This window comes from Limulus polyphemus, unplaced genomic scaffold (genome assembly GCF_000517525.1).
Source record: "Limulus polyphemus unplaced genomic scaffold, Limulus_polyphemus-2.1.2 Scaffold4391, whole genome shotgun sequence".
Lineage (NCBI taxonomy): Eukaryota > Metazoa > Arthropoda > Merostomata > Xiphosura > Limulidae > Limulus > Limulus polyphemus.
The window spans coordinates 7870-31517 of NW_013670001.1; the positions used below are offsets into that span (position 1 = coordinate 7870).

Below are 23648 nucleotides of genomic sequence, written 5' to 3' on the forward strand. Positions count from 1 at the left end.
CAATTAAAATTATTTTTTCTAGAATGATCAGATTATAATAGATAATTAAAATTATTTTTTCTAGAATGACTGCAGATTATAATAGACAATTACAATTATTTTTTCTAGAATGACTGCAGATTATGATAGATAATTAAAATTATTTTTTCTAGAATGATTGCAGATTATAATAGATAATTAAAATTATTTTTTCTAGAATGACTGCAGATTATAATAGACAATTACAATTATTTTTTCTAGAATGACTGCAGATTATAATAGACAATTACAATCATTTTCTCTAGAATTACTGCAGATTATAATAGACAATTAAAATTATTTTTTCTAGAATGACCAGATTATAATAGATAATTAAAATTATTTTTTCTAGAACGACTGCAAATTATAATAGACAATTACAATTATTTTTTCTAGAATGACTGCAGATTATAATAGATAATTACAATTATTTTTCTAGAATTACTGCAGATTATAATAGATAATTACAATTATTTTTTCTACAATGACTGCAAATTATAATAGACAATTAAAATTATTTTTTCTAGAATGACCAGATTATAATAGATAATTAAAATTATTTTTTCTAGAATGACTGCAAATTATAATAGACAATTACAATTATTTTTCTAGAATGACTGCAGATTATAATAGACAATTACAATTATTTTTTCTAGAATGACCGCAGATTGTAATAGACAATTACAATTATTTTTTCTAGAATGACTGCAGATTATAATATACAATTACTATTATTTTTTCTAATGATTTTAGATCTTTATCCTTTTCACAAATTCTTTGATTTTACTGCTTTATTGATCTTTGAACTGTCTAACTATCATAACAAAGCAATAAATCACTCATCGAGAGCAGGGAAAGCTTTAGGTAAACCAAAAAGTTACATAATGCAACAATACATGCAGTAGTTTATGTGTATTCTCAAGGAGAAATTCTTTTAATTTTTCTTCATTTGAATATTCTTATACAACCTAATAAGATTTTAATTTTTACATTTTAGTTACTTTTATTAAAACATGTATATCAATAAATATAAGATATACAAGAAATGTAACACTTACCTTTACCTTGAAGACTTTTGCACTTGGGTGCCTGTGTTTGTAAGCTTTCTTTTTATAACTATGTTTGTTGTCCCAAAAATAATTAATGTAGTTTTCAAATATACATTTTAAAACATAAAAAGTACATTAGACCCTAAAATAAATTGTCCTAAAACTACTGTAATTTATCTGGCTTTCTAACTAAGTTACAAATAGATTTAAAAATTCCATTATTCTTTGGAACCCCAACTTCAATGTACATAACTCAAGAATCTATTTGTGAAATTGAGTTTCAGCAGGAAAAACAGACAGTCATTAGAATCATGTAGCTTGCAAATGACTTTTATATTGGTTATAAATATTTACCATTGACAGCTAAGCATGAGCAAACAAGTAATTTCTTATTTAATAAGTGGGCCACAAATAACCTAACTGTTGATATTGTAAAGTCCTTCACAACTTTTACATGAGAAATCAGACATTCTTCATTGAGAGGTATCTTAAAATTTGTATTTTTTTTTATACTAGATTTTATGGGAGATGGAGAAGCAGATATGTTTACCTTTTCAGAAGAGTCTCAGGTAATGTTTAATTTGTTATTAAGTGTTATCTGTGTTGTAATTGAGAATGTATGAAAATTAGTACTAGTCCTTCTTCTTTTCTTTGTTTCTATTCACACATCATTGGTACAGTGAAATATTTTAATGAACCTAAATTAGGCTGAGCACTCAACACTTATTTTGCTTTTATTTTTCTTAAGGAGTGCAAGACTTCTATGATGTATCAAAATGGAAGTATTTCCAAACATTTTAGTTATCACACACAAAAATATTGTTTTGAGAAATTATAAGATTAAAAATTAAATTGAAAATAGTGTTTGATACTGTTTTTCATAAGAATGTGTACTTTGTCAGCCAATTGAAATGAATGGACCTTCTGAATCAGCATTTCCTCTAAATTCTGCATATCAAACCAAATCTGTTATTCAAGAAGAACCCGAGAAGATCCGCAAGTGGCGAGAAGAGCACCAGAAAATGTTGAAAGAAAAAGGTAACATTAAGATTTATGCTTTTTTTTTGTCTTTAAATGTTTCCAGAGTCTTGTGATCAGTGGTGATTAAATTTTTCAAACAACTAATTAGTCTGAAGTTACTGAAATTAAAAGCAGTTGTTACTTTAGCTCAGTGCTTCCCAAACTGTGTGCCATGGAATTTTTGTAATTATTAAGTAACTTATATTTAGTAATGTAAAGTTATTACCAATTTAATAAATTTTTGAAATTTCAAATTTGATTTATTTTCTCCCTGATACACAGTATAACAGTAGTTTCTGCCCACCTTAGTCAGGGGTGCTGCTAGGCCTACCATACAGACTTATTTACATGTGCCACACAAAGTTTGGGACATTAAAAGTGTGCTGCGAGCTTAAAAAGTTTGGGAAGCACTGCTTTAGCTAATAATAACTTTATACTTGACAACATGATCAGACATGAAAAAGAGCATGTGTATATGCATTTTTCTTTACCATGATGTACCATATAAAATTTGAGTTTTCTCTTGTGTATTGTAATGTGCACTGTATACTAAGAAATGATTTGGTTTTGTATAATTACAAACTGTCAGTTTTGTATTGAACAGTATCTTCCTAAAAGTTCTTTTATTCCTATGTGGTATTATCAGGTGCTTTGATAACCTTAGAAAAAGAGTAGCAACCACACTAGCAAGAGGTTCAGCAGAAAATGGTATCCAAAATTAAAACTGAGTTTCTTGCCTGACTGAATTGAAGGAGAGAGGACTGGACACAATTTGGTATTGGAAACAAATAATTCTTTATTCATTGGAAGACAAATAACTTGAAATCAGCTGAATGTGTTCACAGGGTGAAAAAAAACACTTATCCTTAGTGTCTGGAGAGAGAAATCTGGATGATATGTTAATAAAAATATCTAATGATCGAGAGAGCTAACTATTATGCAAAAACCAATAGTTTTATCTCTCTCAGAGCTCATGCATTACCCAAGTCCCTGCTGGTCATTGTACAAGTAAACAAACAAAGGATATATTCTTGAGACATCATGTGATTTGCTATTGGTCAAGATTACTGTTAAAATATATGTATTGTATTTGACTTTTGCATTCCTATAGCAATCTTTCCCATGGGAAGGCAGATGTGATACTAAAGGGTAATGACCCAGAACAATAGACAACAAGGACAAAAGCCAATTAGCTAGTTCTCCTTTGTTAAACTTACATGTTCCCCAAAGCTAAAAGAGCAAGCCCAAAATTACATGTCATTGCTTATACTTCCAAATTCCACATTGTGTTCATTACCTTATTTCATTCCATTATGAATTTAGGACTGTATGAGCACAATATTTAAGAGTGTGTGTGTGTATAGAAAATCAATGCTTGAACAGTCAAGCAATACAAAATCAAAAGGAAGTACTATGTTAAAAACAGCAAGTCCAAACCTGTGATAAATGACATCCAAATGAAAAAGAACAAGCCCAAACAAAAATCACGTCAAAGACTACACCAATCAAAAGGATCCCCAGGGTACAGGCTATATTGTTTGATATAAAATGTGCCCTGGGTTTTGGAGGTAACTGCAGAAGTAGGACTCGCATTGCCGTGGGGATACACTGTCTATCAGTCTTAACCTCCGTTTGCTAGTCTCACATGAAGAAATTCAAAAAATAAAAATAAAATAATAAAAAAAAAGTAGAAATTAGGAGAGAGAGAGAGATGTGGGTGTTCTAGCCCACAATGTTCCAACATCTATATCACTCTTAACTGCCTGCAGACAACCGTGGGAAGGTGACTGCTCTCCAAAATTAAAAGAAAATAAATAAATAAAGAAAAACGAAATAAGGTACTACCACTTGGGGGTAAGTAAGGTAAACTTACCTCCAGAGGTTGGCATTCCAGCCCCCATTGTAGTAGTAAAGCACTAATTAGAAGCACGGTAGACAAATTATACGAGTATAAAATTGCAACCAAGTTATCTAAATTAACTAGTATAACTCCCAAACATCACCCATTATGTCAACTGTAACTACCAATTTTTAAAACTCTACAAAAGCCTTTATATGTGATAAGGTGTTCATCCACATAAAAGTAGTGCCAAGTTATTTAAATTACCTTATTAAAACTAAACATACTTATTGGAAACTATCAACAAAATCTCCATAATGTTTACTTCTTTATATTTATTTAATACATTCTTATATTTATTACAGAATATTTTAATAGTTATTCAGAGTTTCTTTATTAAATCCATTGAATATTAATTTTTGCATTAATATTTCAACATTAATAATGAAATATTGTAATTTATTACAGCTTTTACAAAATCTGAATAATTGCAAAGTTATAATACTTATGAAGAGTATGGCACATTACTATCAAAAGAGGGTAAACTGTATATTGGAAAAGAAGAATATTTTCTTTTATCAAAAATATTTAGATTCATAATCAATTATTTTAATTTCAAGATCTAAATAATGTACCTCTGCATTAGAAATTGAAGTATTTTCAATTTTTAATTCTACTGGGTAAATAGTGTTAAAAAATTATGTATCTCAGGATTATTTATACCAATTAAATCATCTATATACTTGTATGTTAAGGCACAATTTTCTGGGTTTATGCAATTTTCAATAAACCTATTCTCAAAAAAATAAAGATATAAATTTGCAGTACAAGTAGAATAGTTAGCTCCCATTGGAACTCCTATGACTTGTTTAAATACCTTGTCATTGAAAAAAATAATTATTATAAATGCAGAAACTTAATATATGTTTTATATTTTTGGAGCTAAATTTTCTTTTTTCTAGTACTGTTCTATTAATGAATTCATAACAGAAATTTGGGTTCTTCAGTTGCTCTTCCAGGAGTTACTGAAGTTTGTACACTAGTGAAGACATTAGGAACTGTGCATTTGTTCATCACTCCTGCTGCAGTGGCTTTCACAGTTGCACATTACCAATATATGGACATTAAAGCCCTCACTGTCTTATGAGACAATCCATTTGCATTTCTGTTTTGCTGGAACTAGATGATGATGTACGACCAAATTATACTCGTGTTATCCAATGTGCAATCATACCTTCTGGGTTCTTAAAGTTTAGTGACACCTGGTGCAACTAAGTGATAAACTTTCTACTATACAAGTAGTTGTGGTAATGTACAACAAATATTAAAACTGCAAGCAGGCAGATCCTCCTTCATCATAAAGTATCTATATTAAGGAATCGTAACTGTACAACTAGCATCTGAGATTACATGTTCTACTCCATCCTGCAATACTGTTCCAGTTCTACTACTGTAGTTTACTTAATATTTGCGGGAGTTATCTTTCCTGGTTTTACATTACATGGAAAAAATGCATCAATTTACCATTACATAAATTTTAGGAAAAATGGTTTTTAGACATCATTCTCTTTTTCTAAAGCAACATTTTTCATACTATAAACCTTTGCAATCACACTGTGCAACTGAACTGATGTGTTGGTGATACTCCTGTTGAAAGCAATGGACTTGTCTGGGCATGTTATGGCTGGTGCTGCAGGTACTTAACTGACTACAGCTTATGTCTCCTCATTGTTTGCTGTTTCTGGATTACAAGTTATTATCTGTGTATAGTATTTTGAGAACAGTTACTCAAATGGCTTGGTGAGTATAAAATTACATTCAGTTTTCTATCAATCTCGAACAACGAACAGTCACAACTTCATTATGTAACCCTCTCAAAATGTCTTTGTGGGAATGGATAAATTTGACGAATCCTCCCAAACCCACAGCAGTGTATGTTCCCATTCATTGTTGTAGGTAAAAAGACTTATTGTTTTGTAATCAACTCACGCATGTCATTTACATAGTGCTGTGCTTCATGAATGTGCTAAAGAATAAATAATAGTTGCTTGTATATATCTGTATGGGTTTTATTTATCACATATAAAGGCGTTTTATTTCACTGGAACTATCATTTGTGGAAACGTACATACTTCAAAAATTGTGAAAATTAATTCCATGCAAATAATAAGTAATTTACAGCATCAGTGGCATCAGCATTCAGGATGAATGGACTCTGTGATCTTATATGCTAACACTGGAGTCTCAACTAATGCATGCTTAGCCACAGTCTTCAGTCCATCTGAAATGAACATCAGCTTTAGTCAGTGCAGACAACAGTCTTCATAAAGAAGTTGCACAAAATGATTTGGAACTTAGGAAGCTGCAGGTTTCTTGTTTTGTTATGGGTTGGAGATGGTGTATGACCACCTCAGTCTTTGGTGGGTTGGTAGATACACTGTCCCTTCCCACAATGTGACTGAGGAATTCCACCTGTGTTTCAGTTTCAAGCCTGTTTTTCTTAACTGCTGATAAAACATACATAGATTTACAGTAGCTGGCTGAAACCAAGACATCATTGACATAGATCAGACATCTCTTCCATTGCAGTCTTTTTAGTGTAAGCTCCATCAGCCACTTGAAAGTGGCAAACACATTAGAAAAGCCAAATAACATGACACAAGATGTATAAAAGCCATCTTGAATGTTAAAGCACTGTTAGGCCTATTTTCATTATCCCATTCAACTTGCCAGTATCAAAATCCATGTCTAAAGTGTTAAATCTGTAGACACCTTCCAATACGTCCAGGATTTTTACGTTCCTGTGGAAATGGAAAGATGTCAATGTGTTTTACCATGTTTACCCACATAAAATAACACAGAACATCAGTATACCCTCCTTCTGCAAAATAACTACAGGAGATGACTAATCACTCTCCTAACTAAGGTTGCATTTCTCCATTATTCAACATATGCTGTCTCTCAGCACTGGGTTTATCCTTAATGCTCCAGGGAAGTGTGTGTGTGTGTGAAGCATATAAGGAAGAAGTCCTGGTTTTCTTACATGGTACCTTTGAAGTTAGGGAATTTTCTTTTTAATTTAACTAACATGGACATGCAACTGATGAATCAAGATGTCTCCAGCAGCACCTCAACCAACATGGGTACCTCTGGAAGCACGATGAGTTGCTATGGTAAACTCATAAGCCAGTTCAGCACTGTGTGGCCCATTATTGTTCTTGTAGCTTTCTTCATGCCTCAGAGAGAGAGACTCATTTACCCCATGGTTCATTGTTTCTTTCTCTCTGTGTTTGTTGTCTCTCCTAAATGTGGGACAGCTTCAGCTGGTGCAACTTCATCTATTGGAGGTACCTTCATTCTCTTTCCTGTCATAGGTGACATTAGCAGTGGGGTTTGATCCAATTTTCTTGGCTACAATCTGGGTGTACTCTATAGAACCTCCTTACTTGGTCTCAGGGACTCCAACCAGCAAGTCATTACTATGACTTTCAGTTGTTCGCGTTACTTGCATATCAAAGTTCAGGTTCAGCAGGAGAAAAGGATCAACAGACTAGGAAATCTCTGCCTGAAGTTTTCCACGAATCTGTGGTTGGCTCTTTACTTGAGTGGTGAAGGACCTTCCGTCAGGTGAAAACTTCTCCTAAACAGTACAATTTTCTCAGATTGTGAACCACCTTTGGCTACTAGCTTCTCCCCTTGCTCATAAATCCTTCATCTGAGGTACAAGCTTGTGTGGGTAACAAGAGTAGAAAGGAGTGCAAAAGTATGTGTTAAGGAAAACATGGAAAGCTCTGCAATAACAAAATTTGTGGTTATGGTACCATAATTTCCTGTTACTTTATTGTAATTCTCAAGTGTTTTGTTAGCTTTAAGAGATAAGACTAGTAACGACAATAGAAAGAGGTTTAGCAGAAAATATCATGGAGAGTTAAAACTAAATTTTCTATCTGACTGAATTGAAAGAAAGGAGACTGGGCTCAATTTAGCTGTTAAGACAAATAATCTTTTATTGAACACAACATTAATAACTTTAAATCAGCTGTATGTGCTCACATGATGAAAGACAACACTTCTCTGTAGTGCCTGGAGAGGGATCTGAATGATACTTTAATAAAATCTCTTCAATGATTGAAAGAACTAACTAATACTTAGAAAATAAGGTCATTCTTGTCAGAGCTTGTGCATTACCCATGTCACTGTTGGTCATTCCACTAGTAGAAATAGGGAGGATGTATCGTCTAGGCATCATGATTTGTCAGTGGTCAAGTTCACTGTCCAAATCTACATAGTGTATTCAACTATGCATTCCTACAGCAATCTTTCCCATGAGAAAGTGCATGTGATACTAAAGAAGGAATGACCCAGATCAATGGAGAAAAGCAGTTTAGCCATTTTTCTACTGTTAAACCTATATGTGCACTAAAATGCCTATTTTTGAACAGTTGTTAATCTTCTTGGTGAACAGGATATTTTAATAAACCCAATAATTGTGAGCTATTTATTGTTTTTATTAAACATTTTATTCTTTGTACTACTATTTAAGAATATCTAAAAAAGAAAATAAAAGTTTGAAAAAATTCATGATCTTGTATTTGTATCACTGGATTGTGTATTGTGGCTATTAGTGTTATTTTACACAAGTTAAAGTTGTAGCTTGGTACTTGTAACTGATTATATACATAAATAACTGTTGGATTTATTAAAGCATTGGATAGTAATATTTTCCTGCACATATTACAGAATACTGTGTTTAATTGACTGACTGCTGATTTGCCGTATAGGGTACGTTTGCCTCTGGCAGTTAAATATGAGTGTGCTGTATACAGGTGTATGGCTTGCAAAAATTTCGTGCACGTTTAGAGCAGCCACAGTCAATGGGTAAAGATACAAAGACTTTGATTTGGTTGAAACTCTCTCTATTTTCACAATATTAGAAGGAAAGACCATCATAACCAATTAAAAACTAATATCCTAACCTGTATGTCCTTTACTACTTGTATTGTTCAGATGAACAGGAGAGTCTTAAAAAAGAAGAAATGCATCAGACTGCCCTGAAAGAAATAGAAGAGTGGTATGCTCGTTACCATGAGCAGATTGAGAAGTCAAAATTCAATAACAGGTGAGGTTTTCCAGTACTGTTCAATTAGGTTAGAAAAAAAATCAGTAAATAAAGTCCTATGAAGTTCTTTTTTTTGATTCAAGTAGAAAAATATTACATGGAATTTTTTAAGCTCTCATTGTAAAATGTTCTCAATGTTATTTCTCTAGAGAAGCGAAAAGAAGTAGATTCATTTTCTTTCAGAGCTTTTCGTTTTTGCTAATGAAGTATTCTGTTTTTTTTTACTGAATAATAATATTGTAAAATACCTATAACTTGCTCTTGTACTTAATATTTTGCTATATGGTTACAGCTATGTTGGTGAATACAGAGTTAAGTTTTCAGAAAATTGGATTTCATTAGCTTAAGTTATAAATTTAACTTGTAAATCATATACATTTTCAAATTTGTGCTAAAACTATTAACTATTTCAATGCTGTTAGTGTAATGTGTATGATTACTCAATAAGTGATAAAATGTTGTATATATAGCTGTGATTTTAAAACCTTTTTCATTCCTCTAGTAAAATGTTAAGAACTAACCAACTTGTTATTGTGTAAGTTGACTTTATGAAAGTCTCATAAAAAAAAAGGGGGGGAGGGGGGATGACCGTGTAACAAAATCATGGGCATTTTAAGTATTAGTATTAAATATAATGTTAGTTTAAGCTACAATTTCTTTTCAAATTAACAAAAAAAGAATGAGTTTACAATTTGACGTGCAGATGTAAGGCGTAGTTCCGGTAATTCAGGACTAATTTCAGCTTGTTAATTAAGAGCCTATCTTAACACTTACCTGCACACTATGAATTGCCATGTTTAGTGTGGTAACATCTTCTAGTATTATGAGTTGATCTCAAGTTGTCTACATGTGTTATTCAGTACTAGTCAAGTTATTTGGTTTGTCCTGTGCTTGTTTGAAATGAATGGTGTGCTATGTAAAAGTAGATTCCACATGAGGGACTTATAATTTAGGGTAAAAGAATGAAGAAAAATCTATGTCTCAACACCTTAGTAAAGAGCAAACAAAGGAAATTTCAGGTTATAAAGCTTGGAAATGGCTCGAATGGGTAATGAAGAAAACTATTACAAGTTTAACATAATAACAAATGTATAATGTTTTCAAAAGGTTTTGTCATTGTCAGGCTACTGTACTGAAACTAAATAAGCTAATTCTTTGTTGAAAATAATCTTTTTTTTTCCCTTAGATTTCATGTGATAAAACTAGTAAAAATTCTTGTTATAGTTTGTGATAGGTAATTCAAGTGAAAACAAATTTGTATTGTTCATATAAAAACAAAGACATAACAACTTACTCTTTCGTAAGAGAACTTTTGATAACATTAGATAACCTTTTGCAGAGATTAAAATGATACATTAGGTGGATTTTGAAGTATTATAAAAAATATTAGAAACAAAGTAATATGAAAAAGTCTTTAATACAGGTGTTTCAGATTTTTTTCTAATGTCATCATCAGTGTGGAAAAACCTATAAGTACACAAGCTTTTATGCTAGAAGTTGTTGATAAGAGCACAATGATATATTTTACAGTATAGGCTAAAAGAAAATGTTGTGTTTGTTGACAGATCTGTCAATCAAACAACTTAAAGCTTACTGTACTAGGCAGTGTTTAAACACCATATGAAAATGCCCAGCTATTGTTTCCCTTTTCAGTGCTTCCTATCTAGCTAGAGTTAGTCATAATTAAACAAGAGTCTTGTTCATGTAAATAGGTTAATGGTCTTACATATTGTCAAACTTTTACTAGTCCATCTCTAGTAGTTTCTGACAAACACAGTTAAATGAGCAAGTTAAGCATTAGTCAACTTTTTTTGAGTGAATAAAGAATAACAAATATTTAATAGCTTGAACTTTTTTTTTTATTAAAGCAGTCATACACTAAGTAACACTAATTATGTTTATAGCTTGTAATAAGAAAGCAATATATTAAGTTAAAGCTATTCTGTTATTTAGACATACAAGGTAAACTCAAACAGGCATCACTGTAGCTAGTTTGTAACTAATGGCCATGATGCCACATACTCACATTCATCAGTTGTGTACAAACAGAATACATGCATACAATCTCACCCAGTTGCACCAACAGTAGTAATAATGGATAATATTTTGGTTGTTTGGATAGTTCAGTATAATCAAAAATAGTAATACTTGGAAACTTGATTATTTTCATTGAGTACGACACTAATAGATTGTGCTGAACAACCTTGAATTAATTGAAAATAATAATGATAAATCATATTGCCATATTTCAATTACTTGGATGGTAGAAACTTTAAATTTGATTATTTTCATTGAGTATGACACTAATAGATTGTGCTGAACAACCTTGAATTAATTGAAAATAATAATGATAAATCATATTGCAATATTTCAATTACTTGGATGGTGGAAACTTTAAATTTGATTATTTTCATTGAGTACGACACTAATATATTGTGGTGGACAACCTTGAATTAATTGAAAATAATAATGATAAATAATAATGGCAATATTTCAATTACTTGGATGGTTGGAGTAATCACAAATAGTAAAAAGTGGAAACACTAATTTTGATTAGTTGATTATTTTCAAAATGTTAATTGTAATTTAAATTAATTTATTATTTTACATGAGATTAATCAATTTTTATAGGTAATTGATTTATCAAGTTAATTGCCCATCTCCAGTTTAACATATAATTATTTTTCCTGATTGTTCTAAGGTATATATAGGATTCACTACTAGTTGACTTTCCATCCTTTTAAAAGTTCACATAGAAAACAAATATATACTTTTCTAGTATTGTCTGACTTATACAGACATCTTTATGAGCAAGGTGAATGATGTCATACAGTTAACAATTCAGGAAAGTTTCTTTATTGCCAAACTGAAACCAGATCCTAATCACCAGCACTGAGCTTCACCTTTGTAAACTCTTTTTTTTTTGATGAACAGCTTGCCAATTATTAATATTTTTAGAAAAGCAAAAAATTTGTTTTGCACGTGTTTATTATCCATGATAATAATTATTGAATGACTTCATTCATTAACATTTTAGGGTCAGTTATTTTAATTATCTCATGAAGTAATGGTTACTTATATTTAAATCATACTTCGTATAAAACATTGCAGTGCAAAACAACTTGAAAATGATCTTACATGTGAAAATTGCTAGTATTTGGATCATTTTTTTTGCATCCATAATGTATCAATTATTTCCTGTAAATGCATTTCTTAACTTCCTATAACTGTTTGAATTTTTTTAAGTACATAATTTCATTATGATGTACTTGTGAAGGTGTCCATTACAGAAATACTGCAAGTTTTTTTTTATCATTTGCTTTGGTATGTTTATGTAAATATATGTGAATCACTGTTGAGACTTGATTAAGGTATTAATTGAAACATTCTCTCCAATTGCTTTTCCATTTTGCAGGGAAGTGTCTAAGTAAGTAATTATTTTGATTAAAATAATTGGAAGCTTGTATGATGCTCATAATAATATGAAATTAATTGCTGCATGTAAAACTGGAAGCTTCTTCTTTTTAGGGCTAGAACTTGGTGGTAACTAAAGCATTTCACTTTTCAACAGATGCAGTGTAATTTCTTTTTCCTTGTGTTGAAATCTCAGTTGTTATATAAAGTTGAACGATACCTAGAAGGATAGCACCTTGTACATGTTTGGGTGATTTTTGCACAAGTGTCATTAGTTTGCCCATTCATTTCTACACAGTGAAAAACTTATATACCACAATTATTTTTTCTTTGATTGCTTGTTTAGGGATGCATTAATCTTTACACAATTATATGAATCAATTTCTGAACCATCAATATTAATTTTTTAAATCAGTTATATAAAACACCTGAATTTTCACTTTAGGTGAACAGTTATTTGTAGATTAATACAACCAAACTAAGTATGATTATGTAATACTAGTGATTTCAACAAACATGTTTTTAATTAGTTTGGCAAATGTTTTTCTCACCCATAATCAAACATTAAGAAAGAAAGAAAAAATAACTCTAGAAAAACCTTGTTTAATTTATTAACCAGAAGTATTATAACAGAAAGTTAAAAAAATTTATTTTTCAAATTGGTAAAATTGAAAATGTTAGAGAATATGCAATGCTTTTCCCTATATACTGTCTTCAGGTACAATAAACACACCAACTTAAAAACTTTCAAAACAGTTGCTTTATTGATGTATATATTATTGATTGTTAAGTGATGGTTTCTTTGGCATGTTATAAAACTGGGGGTTGGCATTTGTGTTTGTGCACTTTAACTTCTTCAGAACTAAAATCATCATATCTCAAGTAAACTACCTTAAATACACCAGTGTTTATGAATTTGTTTGAGACATCGTTTTTAGCAAACAAGAAACTTTGATTGTGATCAGACATTACAAGAAGTTTTCAATTGAAATATCCCTCCCACACTTTTGAACAATTGTGCACTTTTCTCTGGTTCAGATTGAAAGATAAAATTATGCAACAAACACTTAACTATTCTTTTTAAATTAATGTCATGAATAAATGAATCAACCATATCAGCTGACTAATTAATAATTTCCATGAAGCTTCTTTAATTAGGGAACTGGTATACAAGCACATTTTAAGACTATTTCACTTATAACACACTAGTTTTCAGTAGTTTTTTTGGTGTGTTGATGACGAGTTGAGTTTGTTTTAGTGATTTTCAATATTTAAATTATAGTTACAGAACAAAGGATTCTTATATACTTAGGGTTAATTGCACTTTATAAGAATGATTTTCTGGTTCTCATCATGCCGTTTGAACTACTTCCCCATTGTATACAAACACTGACATCCAAAAAGTGCTTAAGCAAACGAAGGCATAGAAATTCCTTGGAACTGCATCAGAGAACTTGACAGGTTTGTAGCTGAATGAGATCACTGTGATTCTATTTTCTTCTGCCATCTTTCACATGAAAATAGCTAGCTAGAAGCCACATAAATGCCGAGTTGTGAGTCTTCTTCAGCTTTAAGCCCTTGTTTATTGTATTATATTTTATAGTTACTAGGAAATATGCTTAGCTTCTTCACAATGGCTATTGGGGTCTCTTTATAACCATAGCTTTCTCTATATGGATGAGTGTAGCTCCAAATAAGACTTGGGGTTTGATTTGAAGTTTGCTGCTATCCTAATTTGTGCAAGTGTTTCTGGAGAGAACACTGAAGGCTCTCCCTTTTCAAAATGTTGACCTTTGGCTCTACATTACCAATCTTGCTGCATGAATATCTTACCTTTGAAAAAAAAAAAGAGCCATTATACTTACCTATATTCATGGTTTACCTGTGGTAGCATTGCACTGTTGAATGGTTAGGAAATTGATGTGAAACAAATGTATAGGTACTAAAGATGTCATTCATGGCACTATGGCTAACATGTATGATGATATACTTCATTGTACAGTACAGTTAACATTCCACTTTATTAGATGCATTTTAACACTAAAAATTTTATGTATCGACATAGTTTTTGTTGAGTGATTTGTTTTTGCTTTCCAAATAATTGTGAACTGACATTATACTTGTTTGAAATCTTAACTTTTATGTAAGAATAAGAAAGGGATAAATGCATTGGTTATTGATTTAATCTAATTACATAATACATTAAATATTTAAAAAGAGAATGAAACAGTTTTATGTTGAGAAGCCACTATTGAACGTTTCTACAAATAGTTTAAGAGAATTTTAATATAAAACTTTCATGCTATATATTAGCATGCATTAATAATCTTGCCAAGATAAATTTTCTTTTTATCTTTTGAGTGTCTTGTAGGAATGCAGAAATGGAGTACGTTAATGAGCGAGATACACAAGTACCTACAGGTCAAGAATGGGACAGAATTTCCCGTATGTGTGACTTTAATCCTAAGGCATCACGTGGTACAAAGGACACTTCCCGTATGCGATCCATCATACTGCAGCTTAAACAGACACCACTAGTCCATAAGTCTGGGGCTAAAGTTTAAAACTTCCAGTGTCATTTCTGAATGTTACATTCCAATATAGAATTGGTGACTCAGCATCACTTGTGTGATCAGAAGTGGACAGCTGGTAGAACGAGTTCTCTTTAATCAAAAATATGTGTATAAATGTATAACTGATACTTGCTTTAAGAAGGTGATGTTACAATGCAAAAAGTAACTATCTTGTATGATATTACAATTTCTTCATATTAGATTATACAGTGTAAAAAGTCTCAATTAGGAGTTTCCGTAATAAGCATTACCATTCAGTAATGTCAATTCAACTTCTAAAATAAAATAATTGTTTATTTAACATTATTACAAAGTATGAATAATCTCTCTGGTCTTAATAAAAATATGATGACCATGTTTTATCTATACAAGTCAAAGATGTTTGTGGTCTGTCTTATATAGGAAATGTATATGTGAACTATCAGTAAAGAAGGTGTATTATTAGTAAAAGAAAATAAATTGTAAGAATCAAAATAGGTATATTTTCAGTATCTTGTATGCCACTGGAAAACAAGTTTTGGTTTTGTAGAATAATAACTCTCCTAAAATCAGTTTTGAATGTCACTTAACTGAAGTGTAATGCCCAAAACATTATTCAACTGTTAAAAAAAAGTCAATGAAAGAGATTTTTATTTGATACCTTCTACATTAGAAATATTGTACAACATTTACACAACATTCTAAGACTACACCACAAAAGCTTATTTCACACACACACAAACAATGAAATAAAAGAGCAACAAAACTGGCCACATCTCTGTCCAGAAATTTGGAAAAGTTACCAATCATTTACATATTTATATACTAAAGAAGTCTGCTTACACAGCTGTGTAATTTTATATGTTCTATAGATGTACTCTTCTCTATCATTAATGTTATAGTTGACATGACTTGTTCTTGAATGCAGTTTTCAGAAAAGGTTAGTAAATCTTTACATGAGTTTCATATCCAAAAGCCTTCATTAAGTATTCCTTCAACCTTTTTGACATTTATACAAATTTAATCCCTGGGCAACTTTCAGTTGAATTAGCCTTTGCAAAGAAATTCATATGGACCACACACACACACACACACACAACATAGCGTGTCACTGGTTTAAAATTTACACAATGTATGGTATTTTTCTGCAGTGCTGTGACAACTGGCAATAATTATTACTTACACATCTTAACTCTGTAATTACTATTCTTACAAAAAAAATATATATATATATATATATACCTTTCAGTGAACTTCCTTCAACAATGGACTGACTGTAGACCACATACAATATTTTGTGCTTTGCCAAGGGTTTCCATTGCACCAAATTTCTGAAGAGATCATTACAAAAAGATAGGAACCAAACCATGCCTTATATAAATGATTATATTTCACATTATGTATATATCCATTTATTTCTATCTTAAAAATTACATTAATGAAAAAAAAGCACACATGGTTGCATTAAATCTTACTCCATCCATATTTTTTCTGACTTGCTAATAAGAACCTGAAGAGACTTTTATTTCTAAGGTGACTGTTGTAAGAATTATATAAAACAGATTGTCAAAAGTATCTGAGTATGTTATAATCAGCTGTGCCAATTTTTAACTGCACAATAATAATGATTCCATAGACTAAACTTCTCACTAGCAATATCTCAATAACATTAATGTCAGTTGCAATAACCACTGTTTTATATTATACTCATTTGTAACATCAGCTTAGTGAAAGAGCTCTTTTATTATGATTCTCTTTTTTTTTCCTTCCCATTTTAAAGTAATGATTTTTTTTAATGTTTGTTTGTAAGTGTTTCAGTCAAGTGCACCTCATATCTCAGTGTTAGTTTTGTACATAAATTTTATTATGCTAAATGACCCATTTTATCATGTCACTCAACATTTATTGATAACAATGAAACTTACAAAGTACCAGATAAGCCCTAGTTTTAAACTTTTTTGATGAGAAATATCAAAATTATTAATTGGACAAAGACATGGCCTGAGAATATGTTGGTTGATACAGAGAAATTACAATCCACAAAAGAAATCTATCAGGTTATAATACAACAAGAAAAAAGAAACTGGAACGCACTTTGTCCAGTCAAAATGAACACAAAAGCAATTTAAGTACTTATTAGAAGTTTTATTCTAAACATTTCAATTTAACTACACTAACAGACACAGTAAAAACAAAGCATGTTTTTCCTTGGCTATGCAAATAATAACAATAATAAAAAAAAACATTCCACACTTGTACTAGTCTTTAGACAGATAAATGGGATCGGCAAGATGAAAGAATGATTCATTTACAAAAGGCAACAAGGTTTTTTTTGAAAAAGACTAAAGCAAATGTACAAGTTTGGTTTGATGGAATACTACAACTGACTTTTTACAGTGTGTGTGGTCTTAAGAGTGAACTTGCACGTTTCAATTTACAAATTTACATTTATACAAAGCTCAGTATACCAAAAGATCCAAAGAAAAGATAAGCAGCACCTTGTACCAGGATGAAAGTGAAAAATTGTTTAAACTCACTATTTCATTAACATCTGATATTATGATATTAAAAAAAATTATATTACTAATTTACATAGTAGATTATTTATAGATCTTGCACAGTATTCCTGTCCTATTCAAATTTTACTTCAACAAATACCACAGTAATTGCTTCAGAAGAGATTTCTTTCTACATTAACTAGTCTCTTTTGGCCACATATTTCAATTTTGTTGGTTGGACATTTACTAAAGACATTCACATTTTCACACTGATTGGCTTTTAACAAAATATTGAATGGACTAATTAAAAACTCTTCTAATGTAAGATAATTACAATTATATCTTCTGTACAGTAGACTATATTACACTTTGTTTACATTATAATCTATTGAAAATTAAAGGCTAAATTAACCACACTTAATACTACTTTATATTTCTTTCAAATGTTCAAAATCCTGTAATCAATTTATACTCTCTGTAGCTACCTACATACTTCCATTTTTCTAAATGTTGAAAATAAAAATAATGCTTAATTTTCATAAAAAAGAAATGAATTAAAAAAATAACAACAAAGTATATTACATAAATACATGTAAAAGCCTGCATTATTTCTGTTAAGACAGTTTATACTTTCTACAATTTTACCATAGTCTTTACATTAAGAAAACAAACACTCAAGTATTAATTACAGTCCAACGTATGAAAAAAAAAAATCACCATAACACCAGGAACACTAAAGCTTCAATATTTAATGTGAAAAAAAATGAGCTGTTTGAAAGTCAAATATCTTGAATGGCACATTAATATTCTGGGAATTTTTAATTTACTAATGAGAAATACTGTGCAAGATCTAACAAGACCATAAATTAAAACTAAGGCAATTTTTAGTTTCTATTACTAAATGTAAATATAATGAAGAAGGTTTTAGAATTTGAAATTCTGCTGAACTAATTACAGTTTAGCCTAGTCTCACTTTAATTTGCACTTTTGTTTTTTACTATAAAGCAAATGAACAGAAGAAACACAAAAATAATTTAGCTATCACATTGTATGCATTTTTCACAACTATAAGGAGGAAAAAATATGAAATAGAAACTTTGATTTTGAGGTTAGTTGAAAAGGCTTCTTATGAAATGTGAAAAAAAATGAATTTTTTTTGTCAAGGCAACTTTTTACTTTCTACAACACTCCATACTGTGCACAAAATACTCATGGTTAATTACAGTTCAAAATTTGAAAAAAAATTACAAGTGGATACAAAAATACAAGGAGAACTACACTTAGTTCTAAGTAACCTATCAAGATGATACAATGTTATTACATCTAAATACCAAGCATTTACATACATATATGTATAGATAGATATAGTGAATTTAAGATAATACTCACATAAAACTGTTACACAACTTTACTCATTAACAAGAAGCATGTGTGTGAAAAAATTGTCATCAGGATGATTCAGTTTTGTATCACTAAAAACAAAGTATTTTAAACAAATACAGTTTTCTTCAACCAACATCAAATACCAATCAACATATGTAATGGAACATAGCTAATCTATAAAAGTATAACAATCTACATAAGTTTAATTAATATATAAGCTGAACCACCACCACCACAACGTGTAGTTACACTATCCCTAGGTTTTTTTTTCTTTTCTTGTATCTCAAAAAGAAACATGAAAGATACTATTCATACAGTTAAGTATATCCTGTAAAAAGCCTAGAGCTCAACATTTTGAAGCAATAGGAATGGAGCTTACTTGATACTTTTTAAAAATGTAGCTTAACTGAAAAACTATTTAATCCGTCATCAATGATATAACCTTCCTTACTTAGAAATTATAAACAAAAATATGCTTGGACTTCTACTGGAGTAATATAAAACTCTCCTAATTATTTTTTTTTAATAATGCTAACAACAATGTTGAATAAGCTACAGAGGAATAGAGTAGGCTCTTTTACATCACCAACTATAAAAGAAAATGTCTACATATTCAAAATCTCAAGTGGTAGCACCAACAAGAAATTTAAGTTTTAAATCTAAACCTCTGATTTTAATGCTTTAATTTACACATCTATCCATACACATTACAAACACAGACATAAAAACTAAAAGCAATTGTCAAATACAGCTAAACAGCATTCTGAATATTTGTATCTTTCATGGAATCTCTTCTGATATCTGAGGAACTTGGTGATTTAGGAGGGTAATATCACCAAATGATGGCCAAACCTTCAAAACCTATTAAAAGGCAGGCACAAGTAGGTATTGAAATATATAACATGTTTGTTATAATTACAGTATATAAAAACACCTAATTCCATCTTTAGTTTCTGTTTAATGACTTACTGCCAGTCCGTGAAATACAATTTTAAGACACAATTTAGAAAAATGTATTACTGTTTTAACTTTCAGCAGGTATAACTGTCTACTAAATTCAAGGCCTGAAAGTAATTCTTACTAAATCACATGGGTGGTTTGTTAATACAGTTTTCAAAATCAATTCTTTTAGATAGCTTAGTTACAAAGGTATTTTAACATTTACTGGACAAGTGGAAAAAAATTTATTACTTTGCACAAATTACACCTTATAAATGCTTTCTACAGGTGGGGATACAAACTTTTACAAACAACTACAACTTCCTCCCAGTGTTTCACATATGCTTGGGAAATCAAGTATTTGAAACAGTACACCACAGTTACACATGTTGAAAAAAATCTGTCATAATGGCAACCACAGCAATTGTAATTAAAATATCAATATATATTCAGTCAGTTTTAAAAATGCAGATTTTAAGACACAAACAAAGGCCTTATCGAAATGAGAAATTAAAAAAAAACTTAATTTTACAAAGCAATTAATAGCTGTATTTTTCATCATCTTCAGAAGTCTACAACACAGTATTTCAATGCTTTAGCAAAAAAGATGCAACTTTAGCTGTAGGGTTTGTTTCTAAGGGGCTCCAGCTTTTTACAGATACAAGAGAGAATTTTTTCAAATTTATTACTTTCAACACAAAATGCTTGTAATACTTAACACTGGGTTGCACCAGGTAATTTTTATCCCTACTATACTTTACAATACAGAACCAATAATTACATAAAGATAGGTCTTTATGAGCTATCAAACGCATTGTTCCTCAACAACCACTTAACCTGCACCACATGTTTAACTTACAAAGCTGCTGACTATTAACACCCAAACAGCTCTAAAGCATTCAGCACTCAACTAAAACTACTTGTCTGGTATGTTGTCCCATCCAGCTAGTCACAAAGCTCCATTTTGAGGTGGCCCAATGGGACCAAGATCACTGGTTTTCATCAGATGCTTCTCTAGCTTAGCCAGAATGTGTTTACCGTAGGTGTATTTCCGAAGTGCTGTGATATGGGGACGGATCTTGTGCACCAGAAGTTTACGCTGAGGGAGCTCAACCACTTCAATCATCTTCTGAACAACATAGTTGGCATACTGGTCCTTCATCATAGTGTATAAGGCACTGTGGGGACTAAAAAATTGTAATTCAAGCAATACATGAAAACATTTAAAACCTGAATATTTATCTATATAATTTGTTTATTTGTAAAAAAAGATCTATTTTAAAATGAAAAATAATTACACCTAAAACATCCAGTCACTTTGCCTCTGGCAATCTCCAATGGCCCGAGTCTGACCCTCTGGTTATTTAGTTGAATTGTGGTGATTTACAAGTGCAGATGGTACATAACTGACTCTTTCTGAGAGGTTTCCATTACAGGACTTTACAATGCCGAGTTCACTTATTCCCCCATAATAAAAGCATGCAGAATAAAAACTTTTTAGCATTTTAAGGAAAGGGATATCTCTTGCATTTAGAAATAGTGATAAAGCAGTGGAAAGGATGAATCCAGAAAGAAAAACACTGGTTACTCCACAACCAGTTACCAATTACACACTGGAGGTGGTTAAGTAAGTTACAGTTGTCATCAAAAGTAATCAATTACACAGTGAAACTAGTAACTTCATTTGGAACTGTGAACAATTCACATGGATTTATGTCAGATCATATACAGCTGAATGGTAGACCAATTATCAAAAGCTATTAATGCAATAACTATTTTCATAAATCTACAGAAACAAAATTTATTCTCCATAAGCGTCCTTAATGCTTTGATGACATAGTGAAAAAAACAACACCATTTTTAACAAAATGTGTAACCTGTAAACAAATGAAACTAACAACTTTAGAACAAATGCATTATTTTAAGCATATTAATTTTCAGCAGAAATCTGCAAGTATCTAAGGCTATTAGTGACTGCAGCATTGACCCATTAATGCACTTATTTTCTTACCCTTAAGAGATAACACTAGAATAATTAAACAAGTGTAATGATCAGTAAAGATCACTTGCTGAACAGCACATGTAAGAAATGTGTGGTTACCAGTTGCAGAGATTGCAAGGGCAAGCTTTTTTGACAAAGTGAAGTGTTTTATGATCATTGGTATTTGATTGTTGTTGAACAAATTTAAGTACTACCTTACAAACTGTGAGAGCTGACTTCTTGTACCAAACATTTATGAGGTTACTTATGAAATCTACTTAAAAGGTAACAAGGCGACTTTCTTCATTTTATTACAGCTCATAAACAGAACTGGAATATTAGAGTATTTAAGAATTATTTACATTTTTCACTATCAGTCAATGCACTAATTTAACAATTTAAACATTGTTCTTTCAGATTAAAAACAGTTTTCTAGTTACTTGCATGAAAAAGACTGGATAGAGTTTCCCTATTTTTATCAAAATTACTTGCTCATTCAACAACTTTTCATTGGGAAAAGATAATGTGAACAAACTAAAGGGAAAATAATGCACAGCAAGAGAAATATAACTTTTCAACTGCAGTTTCACTCATGATCTAATATGATCAATTTTTGACCTAGATACTAGATATTAGCTCTGGGTAATTAACTCTTTCCACACGAGCTCAATGGAATTTACCGAGTTCATAACAATTTTGTACTTGGTAACAGTTTCCATACTATACATTTTAATACAGTATATGTATCTTCACAAAATTTGGTAGACTTTCAGTAAATATTACAAGACATTTGAATACAAAAAATTAGCTTCTGTAATTGAGTACTGTTAATAAAGATTTGTCTGTGAATATATTGAGTAGTTCTGTTTACTAGTCCCATTGCAAAGTTATTTTCATGTTAAGATTAAAAATACTTTTATTCACCTGAAAATTTTCAAATTTCATGTGGAATTTCTAAAACCTCCTAAGTAATTATAAAAATGTTATTTTTCAGTAAAATTTTATCTGATATTTTCTCTACCCTAACTATATACAAGGTTGGTCAATTTGACTGACCTCATAACCATCTAAGTTTTTCTTTTTAGAATGTCTTCAAATTGTAACATCAAACTACATTTGTTTATCTTAAATAGCTTTAAACTTGTAATAGCATATATCTGTTTGTACTCAAATTATATTGTTTTATTGTCCATTGAATGTGTCTAAGTTAATACTCTTGCCACAAAATTTGTAAATTAATTGGTAAACATGAAGCTCATGCTACCCTATCAAATTACATAATGCACACATAAACTACTGAAAAGCGTACCTCATGAAAACTTTTTATTATTATTAGTTATTTTACCTAATCTAACCCAAGTTCCTATTTTTAAAATTTTGTTACTTTTATATATATAAAAAAAAAGATTACACACGAAAAACAAGAAATAAAGTACTTAACTGAGTCAAAAAAATTCTTTTTTTTCCTATCAACCGTTGATGACACTTAACCCTACTTCTTTATACTAATGATACTACTGCACTAAATTTATATAATTAAATAATGCACCAAAAAACATAGAATAATAACATTCAAAAACCAAACAATGTCCCATAATTATCCTAATTTTTCTGACTTTCAATCTATTTCAAACTATTTCTTCAATGCGTTTCCCATGGGATGGGAATAAAGTTTGAACCGGAAGTGAAAAAGAATTCTCTGGACAGAAACAATGTTATATGATGTCGTTTGATAGACCAAAACCTTGGCTTTCTATTGGTTATAAATATTATAGTATTAAACAGAGAGAACTCTTTGGCAATTTGTGAAAGAGAGGATGTAACAGGTGGGCATG

At 30.6% G+C, this 23648-nt stretch overlaps 2 protein-coding genes across 8 annotated transcripts in view; one reads left to right on the plus strand and one right to left on the minus strand.

The window, feature by feature from the left end:
* Window positions 1-15507, plus strand: part of LOC106471073 (clathrin light chain B-like) — a 21459-nt gene extending 5952 nt beyond the window's left edge. Inside the window, exons 2-6 of one of the 2 annotated variants that reach the window (XM_022399701.1) lie at window positions 1584-1636; window positions 1970-2105; window positions 8935-9046; window positions 12462-12473; window positions 14832-15507. In XM_022399701.1, coding sequence (XP_022255409.1) covers window positions 1584-1636; window positions 1970-2105; window positions 8935-9046; window positions 12462-12473; window positions 14832-15024 — 506 coding nt within the window. In that variant the 3' untranslated portion in view covers window positions 15025-15507. The remainder of the gene's footprint in view (window positions 1-1583; window positions 1637-1969; window positions 2106-8934; window positions 9047-12461; window positions 12474-14831) is intronic. The other variant, XM_013931663.2, reaches the window with a different exon arrangement.
* A 128-nt stretch (window positions 15508-15635) lies between these two features.
* LOC106471072 (pumilio homolog 2-like) overlaps window positions 15636-23648 on the minus strand; it is a 58123-nt gene continuing 50110 nt past the window's right edge. For 5 of the 6 annotated variants that reach the window (XM_022399699.1, XM_022399698.1, XM_022399697.1 and 2 more), the window contains one exon: window positions 15636-21019. In XM_022399699.1, coding sequence (XP_022255407.1) covers window positions 20782-21019 — 238 coding nt within the window. In that variant the 3' untranslated portion in view covers window positions 15636-20781. The remainder of the gene's footprint in view (window positions 21020-23648) is intronic. The other variant, XM_022399696.1, reaches the window with a different exon arrangement.